This window comes from Arachis duranensis, chromosome 3, assembly GCF_000817695.3.
Source record: "Arachis duranensis cultivar V14167 chromosome 3, aradu.V14167.gnm2.J7QH, whole genome shotgun sequence".
Lineage (NCBI taxonomy): Eukaryota > Viridiplantae > Streptophyta > Magnoliopsida > Fabales > Fabaceae > Arachis > Arachis duranensis.
Window position 1 is genome coordinate 24,656,260 of NC_029774.3, and position 10,911 is coordinate 24,667,170.

The 10,911-nt window shown below is 36.1% G+C and overlaps 1 protein-coding gene across 4 annotated transcripts in view; it reads left to right on the forward strand.

The window, feature by feature from the left end:
• The first annotated feature begins 361 nt into the window (after positions 1–361).
• LOC107478029 (serine/threonine-protein kinase 1) overlaps positions 362–10,911 on the forward strand; it is a 14,901-nt gene continuing 4,351 nt past the window's right edge. For 3 of the 4 annotated variants that reach the window (XM_016098136.3, XM_016098138.3, XM_016098139.3), the window contains exons 1-11: positions 362–1,199; positions 1,326–1,414; positions 1,496–1,603; positions 2,153–2,260; positions 2,513–2,603; positions 5,019–5,071; positions 7,863–7,925; positions 8,661–8,705; positions 9,120–9,155; positions 9,728–9,783; positions 10,791–10,872. In XM_016098136.3, coding sequence (XP_015953622.1) covers positions 437–1,199; positions 1,326–1,414; positions 1,496–1,603; positions 2,153–2,260; positions 2,513–2,603; positions 5,019–5,071; positions 7,863–7,925; positions 8,661–8,705; positions 9,120–9,155; positions 9,728–9,783; positions 10,791–10,872 — 1,494 coding nt within the window. In that variant the 5' untranslated portion in view covers positions 362–436. The remainder of the gene's footprint in view (positions 1,200–1,325; positions 1,415–1,495; positions 1,604–2,152; positions 2,261–2,512; positions 2,604–5,018; positions 5,072–7,862; positions 7,926–8,660; positions 8,706–9,119; positions 9,156–9,727; positions 9,784–10,790; positions 10,873–10,911) is intronic. The other variant, XM_052259147.1, reaches the window with a different exon arrangement.

The following is a 10,911-nucleotide window of genomic DNA, read 5'->3' on the forward strand; positions in this document are numbered from 1 at the left end:
AAAATCCAATAAATATAATTACAAGCATTATGGCAACATTAATCCATTTTACCTAATCACTTTTATACACCCTTCTAATTGTATGATAGAAATTGTCTGTATGTATAACTACAATATTCATACTTGTCACTCATCCAATTATTATAACACATAAGTTTTTCACATGCTGAAAAAATTTGCTTTCAGCACGGTAGCATAACCCAAAAAATACCTTAGCCACGTCTTTCCCGAACGTTTATCTGATATTTTTGGTCTTGGATTTTTCTGTGTTGCAAAAATATAAAACAAATACTGAAACCTTCGACAAATATACCCAAAATCGAATTAGGCCCAACAAGGCCCATTAAGCATCACGATCAATCATTCCGCGTCTTTGCTGGCAAAGTAGCGAGTGTAGTGCTTGGTTCTCCTCCTTCGTTCCTTCCACCAGAAAACAATGGATCGGAGCTCCTTCTCTGCCGGAACTCGGAAGGCCCAACCCAAATCCGATATATACTCTACCTTCGTCGTCCACAACGATGATGACGCCGGAGACGGCGGAGCAATCCGGCGCCGGAAATCCGGAATCCCGGAGTCACAGGAGGATCTGTACGGGACAATGGTGTACAAAGAGAACGGCCACGACGACGACGACGAAGACTCCTCCCTCCCTCCACTTCTCAAGCGCCTCCCCAAGGACTTCGGAGGCGGTGCCTCGATGGATTACGACGACGACGACGACGACGACGACGACGAAGGTGCTGGAGATTTTGGCACCATGATTGTGAAGACTGACCGGAGCCGGCAGAGGGAGCGGTCTTCTTCTTCCGGCTTGGTTTCGCCATCGGGATCGACCTGGAAGGCTCAGAGTTCTTCTCAGGCGAGCGTCGGCGGAGACGTCGACGATGACGACGACGACGGTGGCGGTTTTGGGACGTTTGTTGTGCGCTCGACGGTGAGATCAAGCGAGAGAGAGTCGATAAGCGGAACCGTGGTGCGTAGGACCGCCGGCGGCAGTGGTGCCGGTTCAACGATGGAGAGGGCTGTGGCGAGCATGCAGGCGGCGGGAGAATTTGGGAAGCAGAGGAAAGGGAGCGGTTCCTCGCAGAACGAGGATGCGAGGCAGCAATTGATAACAACGAAGATTTCGGCGAGTTCGATCCCGGAGAGTGTTACCAGAGAGGATCCTACAACCAAGTATGAATTGCTCAATGAACTTGGTAGGTAGCGAGGTGCTATTAAAGTTTATTTCTGTGTTCATTGCGCAATTGTTTGAGTTATCATGTTTTGTGGATGTTAATTGAATTGTTATGTGTGTTTTGTTTCAATGATGTTGATAATTGCAGGGAAGGGATCCTATGGAGCTGTTTACAAAGCAAGGGATTTAAGGACATCGGAGATGGTTGCTATCAAAGTCATATCATTATCTGAAGGGGTAAATTTCTGTTACTTGCATTCTGGTTGATAGTTTGAGTTTGACTAGCTGTAAATGAACCATTATGTTTATTATGATTAGGAGGAGGGATATGAGGAAATCCGTGGTGAGATTGAGATGTTACAACAATGTAATCATCCAAATGTTGTCCGCTATCTTGGGAGCTACCAAGGAGAAGAGTATCTTTGGGTAAGAAGTCTAATGTTTAGTTTTAATCTTATCAATCACATAATATAGAGAAATGTTAAGTGAGCATTACTTTTTGAATTTTTTATGTTTTTGTTTTATGTTTCTGTTATATTACCTTGCATATGAGCTAATACTAGCCAACATCACATTTTGTTTGTATTAGAAGTGTTGGCCTGCTTGCATTTTCCTATAGTATCTAGGAAGCTATCATTTTGTTTGTACTCTTATGACACAGCTTCTGTGAAACTCTTTCTGTATGTTCTACATTTAGAGTTTCTGTGAGTTATGACTTTGTGAACAATGTTGTGCTTGTGCTGCTTGTTTGGGCTTCCCCCTGGTGATCAGCTGTTGACTTATTTTGGAGGTGTGGCAGGATTTTAGTTTCACTAGTTTGGCTTTTGCTTGTTATTGCTTATTTCATTTGGACTCATTAGTTTGCCCAAATTTTCAACAGATGCTCTTCCGTTCTCTTAAAATAAAAATGACGTGTTTGGTTTTTATTTTTGGTTAAAATATGGTCTCTGAATATTCAATTGAGATTTTTGGCAGATAGTGATGGAATACTGTGGTGGTGGTAGTGTTGCTGATCTGATGAGCGTGACTGATGAAGCACTGGATGAGGGTCAAATAGCATATATCTGTAGAGAAGCACTGAAGGTATAGTTGATTGACCGAGTTAGGGTTGGAGTTATTTATTGATTATATTCTATTGGATGATTTCTTTTTCAACCTTTGTCAAGGCATGCTTAAATGTTATTTTGTCTTTGATTTGTGTAATTATGTAAATCTGGAGTCTGGACAATAAAATACTTGCAGAGTTGCTTGAACCAAGCTTTCTGCTCTCTGTTTGAGTGTGCAATTTTGTTTTTGGTTATTTTTATCTCATATAGTTTCCTTAATCTTGTGAAGGGACTTGAGTACTTGCACTCAATTTTCAAAGTCCATCGAGACATTAAAGGTGGAAATATCTTATTAACTGAACAAGGAGATGTCAAGCTAGGTGGGTACTCTAGTTTTATTTGCTAATATTAAGTGGTTGTTCTTACTTGTTTAGTTAATGTTATCAGTAATTATCATTGTTTTCCTAGCACATAAAAATATGGTAAGTTTCATGCCTAGTTGCCCGTGCTGAATTAAACTAATTAAGAGTATGGAAAGAGAATTTGACAACTTTAATTTCTTTGGGTATGAGTGTGTCATACTCCCCCCTCCCCCAAATGCGGAATTTAGCATTCCAACTCTAACAGTTTCAATCTCGTCATTTCTTTTCCCATCAATGTTCTAACACAAACAAATAAAAATGTTATAGCAAAACATGGCACTCAAATAAAACAATTGCATCCATTTTACCACAAATTTCAGAAGAACAATCATTTAGCAACAAATACCGTAGAAAAAACCAATGCGACAACAGTAAAATAAAGATGATTCAGACTCATTCCTAAAGGAAGAAGGCTGAGCAGAGGTCGCCAGAGGGAGAGACTACTATTGCCACGCCATTTCTGGTGTTGGTTGCTGCTGTGCTCCCTCCTTCTCACTTTCAAGTTTCAATCGCCTACGGTATGGGTTTCTGTATGACCTGTTCCACTTACCACTGCTGCCTTTTTCACTTTCCAGTGGTTGAGTGGTGGCTGAAGGTGGCTGAGCATGATGAATGATGTGTTGGCAGCCTGGTTAGTGAGAGAAGGGAAGAGGGGGATTAGGGTTTTGGGTGCACATAGAGGAATGAGGAAAACAAATTAGCTTTGGTTAAGTTTGTGAATCCTGCTGTACGTACTGCACTCTCACTATTCCCTGCTATACCCATTTTATTTTTCATGAGAACTTGTTTGCCGGTATGTATCATGGCTTACCTGTACCTGCAATGTACCTGACACAGGTACTTTAACCAAATGCATTGGTGTTATTTTTAGTGTTCATGGATGATAAGAATTACACTGTTCTGTTTTCCAGATTTCAATATTACTTACTAGTTAAAGCTTTGAAATTATTGACAGCTTAAAATTTAATATGTTTAACATCTATAGAAAGTTATACAATTCACATTATAACATGGTATCCATTCAGTGGCTATTATTTAACTAGTCATATATAAATAATATCGCTTGTCATAAATAAAAATTAATAAAAAATAACAATTTACAGTTATTATATGTTGGACAGCAATGATATATCTAGGGTTTTTGGTTTCTTAAGCTCAAAAACACTGCTTTTATGTTGTTTTTGTTTAAGCTTTTGAAAGAAAATGCTCTTTTCAGTTTAAAGACAAAGAAGTTTCAATCAAGGTATAAGCAAATCAGTTTCTTTTTAGGGAAGATATAAAAACTAAAAGGAAAAAAGTGGGTTAGTGCCTTTTTTTTTCTTAAGCCAGTAAGAGTAAGATACATAATAAAAGTTCTAAATATGTTTGTTTGGAGATAAGGCTCAATTTAATCCATGAGTTTTCACCAAATGATTGGTTTGGTCCCTGAATATATAACCATGAATTCGCCATCAGTCTAGCTAACAAAATGCTTAACTGCTGTTGTGTCAGTCTAATTGCTTGCCGACATTACACCAAAGGCGTGGGATTCAATTTTGTCTTTCAGTGAACTAAATTGAGCCATCTACATTTATAAAATTTAGTTCATTGCCAAATTAAGTCCCTTAAGAGACCAAATTTAGTTTGACACCTTTCTTGTTATGTGAGCTAGCTGTTAAACTTTCATAGTGACAGTTTATTACACACATAAGCATTGAAGGACCTACTTAATTCATGGTTATAAAACTCAGGGACTAAAGTAAGCATGTTTAAAACCTAGGGTCCAAACTGATTACTGAGTGAAAACTTGGGGACCAAATTGAGCCTTATCTTTATGTGTGTTTGTGCACCTTTTCATAGAGCTATTTGTTAGAAACTACCTTTCTTTCTCCCCCTGAAAAGTTTACCTAATTATCATGAACATTTCATTGAAAGAAATTTCCCTTGACTTTAAAGAAACTTGAACATTCCTTCCAAAATGAGAACATCTACGTTTTTTCTTGATAAATTTCCACTTATAATTGTCGGGCTTTTTATGTATACTATGAAACTAACCAGTGACACTGACATTACTGCTCTTATGTCTGTTTGATTCGTTCAATTAGTTGTTACACATTTTATGATCTGGATTTTCGTATTTATATCAAGGTTGCACTTGCTTGGTGAATAGACTTCTGCTGTTCTGCAAAAGATTGGGGCAAGATATTGGAACATATATTGTTGAAAAGTAGTACATGACTGCATGATCTTTTTCTTGATTACATCTGTGTACATGTGTGCTCTATGCTTTCTTCCTTTCTCCTTTTGTTGAAATAGTGCTCCATATCAAAGACATTAATATTTTCGGACTTTATAATGATGGACTGATTAAGAAACCTCATTGCCAATGACCAGGGGATTTTGGTGTTGCTGCACAGCTGACAAGGACTATGTCAAAGCGCAATACGGTAGTTATTTTGTTCATCATTTGAATGTTTAGATATTTCAGGATGTTCTTTTTTATTATGATTAGGTCTTAGTAGTCTTGCAAATGTCTTTTCAGTTTGATAGCTTCAAAAATGGATTTGGGTGTTATAACCACAATATTTGAATTTATTTTGGTATAGATGTTAAACTAGAACAAAATAAGCTCAACCTGTAAAGTGATTACATACCTTTTTTTGTTTTTATGTTTGAATAAACTGTTCCAGACACATATTAGAGTCAGCATTTTTAAATTGCAGCCATGGTAGCTCCATGGCTTTATGGCGTGGCGTTTTTTGGGCTAACCACCATCTTAAGCGTGTGGTGTTGCGGAAATGGTGTTGGACAATGGCAGCCAGATTGGCGGTTGAGGCTGAGCCATTGGGTCCGATACAGGTATAGCAGAAATGGTGGGTTTTTTTTTTGGAGTTCCTTTTATATTAGAGGGTCTTTTGGTCATTTTAATAACCCTAAACCAAACTTTTTTAAGACAAACCTTCTCTCTGGCTGTCGTGTTCTGCCCCTTCATGCCCTCTCTACTCTCTGATGTTCACTCTCCCTCCCTCTCTGTTGCTTGAGGAAGACGAAGACTTGCGAGCCGACAGCATCACCACCAACAGCATTGCCACTGATACTGCAGAGGAAGACCACGATGAGAAGCAATAGAACATGAGAGAGGCACGGAACATTGATGAAGATGGCACCATGACTTGCAGAGGAAGACGACGATGTTGAACGTTGTTCCTGTTCCTGAATCTGCTTCTCTAAACTGCTTCCTTTTTGTTTTCCTCTTTATAAGTTGAATCCTCAAGCTTTTTATTATCCCCTTTTATCTATTTTCACCCCTCAATTTTTATTTTTATTTTTTATTTTCGGTTCTAAACCCTCAAATTGCTTCTGCTGCTGCTTAGTTTATATTAATGTTATTATTTATGTCAATTTGATATTTATTTTAATCTTTAATATTGATTGTTATAATATGGATAAATAATTTCATGTTATTATTGATAAATTATTAGTAGTTAGTGGTTTAGATATTATTTTTCTTTTTAATCTTGTAGTAGTTTTATTTATTTTTTGTAGATTATTTTAGTATTTATTTGTATACAGTTTATATATTTTTTTTATGTATCCTCCATTTCTGCCATTTGCCACAACGCCATCTGCTATGACCTCATGGCAGTTTTTTACCCTTCTACCCTGAGTCGTCATTCGCCATCAAAAACTATTATTAGAGTTTAAGCCTGCCTCTCACTTTCCTTTTGTTAGAGCAATGCTGCAGGGCCAACACAATTTATTATTTTTGGCCAGTTGTTAGCCAGCAATATTTAAAAGTTTTAGTTAAAAGAATGGTGTTGAGCTACTAAACTAAGGCTGCATTTGGAAGGGAGACTGAGACTGAGAGATAGAAATTGAGATACAGAGACTTAATTAAGTCTTTGTATTGTGTTTGGTGTAAAATATACTGAACTGAGTTATGTCTCAGTATCATATTTGGTTTAAGATAAATATAGAGACCGAGGGATAGATTTGGAATTCGAAAAGTTAAATGAGAGTATTTTTGAAAAAAAAATGTTATTAAAGTTTTAGTCTCCCTTTTTACTGAAGAGACTGAAATTTTGTGTCTCGAGAATGAAATTTTAGTTCCAGTCTCTGATCACCAAACACAATACTCTATCTCAGTCCGAAACAAATGCAACCTAAAGTGTTGGCCTGCTAGCTAAAGGTGCTCGCCAATATACATTAAAATTGCTGTCCCTTTAGCTTTTATCTTTTTGTTAATAAACATTTGTCCCCTGCATATTTATCTTTACCTTTCAATTGACATATATGTTCTATAAGTCATATTGCATCCTTTCAATTGACATATTGTATCATTGTTAATTTTTGCACACTGCTTCAGTAACTTCCATGAGGTGGTCAAAGGAGATCTACGTGTAAACAGTCTCACTGTATACATGATACACGATAGGGCGCAATAGCGTCATTTGATCCATGTAGCAAACCCATCTATTGTTGTTGTTGTAACCTGCCGGTGGCAATGGCTTCACTTACAAGTGTGCATAAATCAATTAAAATATTTGCTTGTTTCCGATTAATTTGTAGATGTTGTTGTAAGTTCAGTCTGAGAAGGGAAAACTCTAATATAGAGGTGAAAATTGGAGAGAACACCCTACGAAAAGTTAAAAGTTTTAAGTATCTCGGGTGCATCATACAGGATAATGGAGAGATTGAACATGATGTAAATCATAGGATCCAAGCAGGTTGGTCAAAATGGCGGAGTGCATCTGGTTTTATATGCGACAAAAAAGTGCCTTTAAAACTTAAAGGTAAATTCTATCGCACCGCTATAAGACCGGCGATGCTGTATGGTACGGAGTGTTGGGCGGCTAAAGGGGAGCACGAACATAAGCTGAGTGTGGCAGAGATGAAGTGTTTAGTTGTTGTTGTAACTTGCTGGTGGCAATGGCTTCACTTACAAGTGTGCATAAATCAATTAAAATATTTGATTGTTTCTGATTAATTTGTTGTTTATGACATAAATTTACCGTCCTAGTATATGCTTGCAACTTATTATTGTGATTTTCCAGTTTTTTCAATCAAATTAATTGCTTTGGGTAAGTGATGTGGACTTGTATCTTCCCTTTTGATCATGGAAGAACTAGTTTTAGCATTTAAACTGTAGTCAGTGGAGTTTTTGGTTTTTATATAGACATGTTATTAGTGCTCAATCATGGCAAGACTTTTGATGTTCCAGTTTAATGTGTGCTTTAGTTCATTGGAACCCCTCATTGGATGGCTCCAGAAGTTATTCAGGAAAGTCGCTATGATGGAAAGGTATTGTACTTTAATTTTTTGAAGCTGGTTTTCATCGTGATGCATCTGTATTTCATACTATTGCATTTTCTGCTCTTGATTTATTGCTTAAATGCTTGATTATTACATAATATTGGTAAAGTGGATGGATGGATTATTTAGTTTTCTTGTTACTGTTTCAGAATCATACAGACACATTAATAGTTTCCAGGGAATTAGTCATATAGGAACTCATTATTTACTATTTAAGATAACAGTTCATTAGTTGTTGAAGAGTATTATTCTTTGAAGGCATATATATAAGAAATTGCAATATATTGTCTGCAAAATAATGAAGAGTTAGTTGCCTATCACTTTAGGATGTGTTATACGGTTATGCCCAAGTTGATGATAATATAAGTGTGCTTACTCAAGGTAGCAAGTATGAGTCTGGTAGAGAGGATGAAGATCAAGTAAAAAACCATCTGACAGAGAGAATGAAGATCAAATGATCAACCACTATCAGCTTGCAATTTATATAGAACCATTGATCATGTTGATTATATGGTACATATTTGGAAATACTGATATCTAGGTCGTTTATGTTGTTAGTTTCCAAGCTGGCTTACTGGTTTTTCAAGAAAATAGTATTTTAATTCAACAGTTTTTCTCTTTATAGAATAATTAATTAGTGTCAACATAAATAGCACTTTCTCTCTTTTTCAATATTGGGCATGGCTATACATAATATCATTTTATTTATTACATTTTCTCCAGGTAGATGTTTGGGCTCTTGGTGTGTCTGCGATTGAAATGGCTGAGGTATATACTTAATCTCTGCTTTAATTTCCTTTGTTTCCAAGTGAGCTGTTATCCACTGCGTGTTCATTTGAGTTTTCCTCTTACCCTTTTCTCCTTTTCCTATCACCTTCTGTAAGATAAGATATTTGTTACTGGGTTAATACTTTGTGTTTGTTTTGGGGTGTCTTCTAAGGTGGTTGAGGAACAAAACATGTTAGTTTAAATATATTAAATATTTTTCGATCTTATGTAGAAAGAATTATTGTTATGAGGTTATATTATCACGTTCATCCATATCTTGTTATCTATGGTATTAACTCGTATTTAAATTGAAGTCTTATGGTAGTTCTCTTTATTTATACTGATGCGATATTAAACAAATTTTGCTGATCCTCATGCTTGGTTTTTGTTAAATTTTGTTATCATAATTTTCAGGGAGTTCCTCCAAGATCATCAGTGCATCCGATGAGGGTTAGTGCTAAATTGATATTGAATGTTGTTGTATTAGAAATATCTAATCTCTATGTTCCTACTCTTTCTTAGCTGTTGTTTAACTTGTATTTATGTTGAAGTTCACATAAAGTGTGGAAGATTAAGTGTTACTGTTACAAGTCTGTCAGTTGGAGAAGCTTTGAGTATGTAAATCAGGGAGGAGAAACCTAAATGCTATGAATTATAAGGATTGTAAACATTAGGCTGTATTTTGCGAGTTATTTGGATGAATAATTAATTAACGATGAAAGGACCCAGAATTCCTCTCTCCCATACACTCTCACAAACTAGCTTCATAAGTGTGAAAGAATAAATGTTTTGGTAGTTTCTGCTGTTAGTGCGAGCTTAATAGATTCCGCTTTCAGAAATATTTAAGTTCTAATTTCTTTCCAATCATATTAAAATTTCTGGCAACACCTTATAAGCTGTACGCCTCTAAAGTCTGTAATACATCAGCTTAATTGGCTAAACAGTATGATGGGTGACACATGCCACACACATGATTCTTTGGATGAAGTGTATGATGATTTTTCCTTTATTATTCTTCATAGGTTTTATTCATGATATCCATTGAGCCAGCTCCAATGCTTGAGGATAAAGAAAAATGGTTTGTTTCTTTACTATAATATCCTAGATATACTTTCTGCTATTAGTGAAGCAGTAAACTAGGACAGTTACTTGTTGGTTGTGTATTGATTTAGAATGCTATCTTTTGTTTTGATAGTAATATTGATCTTGAATTTTCTTTTCTATGTGCCATATTAATATGTTGTGCTTCTGTTGTCTTTTATAAATCACCACTAAGTTGCTGCAAAACTTTTGCCCTTGTAGTCTGTACTCTCTGTTGAACAAGTTTATTTTATTAATATAAAATTTTAGGGGAAAGAAGTGAGACCGTGTAAGGATTGATTGATTAAGATGCCATTAAACTTTGATCACCTAAAATGAGGATGTATTAAACTTAAAGTTTATGTAGTCAACTCTGGTAAGGAAACTATATAACCCTTGTGCTCCCACAGTCATAGAAGAATTACTTTTACGGTTCAGATGGGACAAACTTATGAGAGCACCTCAAGGCCTCAGAGAGGGAAAAAAGAAAATAAACTGCTTGTATAATAAAAGTGAGAACTTGAGCCTCTTCTACCTTGAGCGACTTATATTGTGCCCTCTTTAGCTAGTTGCATGCTAGATACATTCTTTTTCTATAAGGAAGAACCTCCTCAGTTGACCTAGTTAAGTTGGATTTTAAGTTCATGTAAATCTTGAACATTCATATAAATGGAAGTATGCTATCATGTGTTAAGGATTAACAATACGTTTTTCTTTCAATAAGAATTCTTAATCATCCAAATTCATTGTAATTTCTTCTCTTAATGTTATTATGTCCTTTTATTTTCCTGCTCATACAGAGAGAGAGTACGAAGTTGGTCTGCCGCCTTATGTTCTACATAGATTACCAGGGCACTAGTTAGTATATATACCCCGATCATTTGAGCTACTTAAAAATTACAATTAATGTGCTATTATCACATGGCAATGTCCATATCCTAATTCAGTTATGATATCTTTGAACATGACAACTTGATATTGGTTTAATTTGATTTTCCTTTTCAGGTCTCTATATTTTCATGATTTTGTTGCGAAGTGCCTGACCAAAGAGCCTCGGCTCCGCCCCACTGCATCTGAGATGTTGAAGGTATGCTGTAATATTATTTTTTATCAGTAAATTATATGT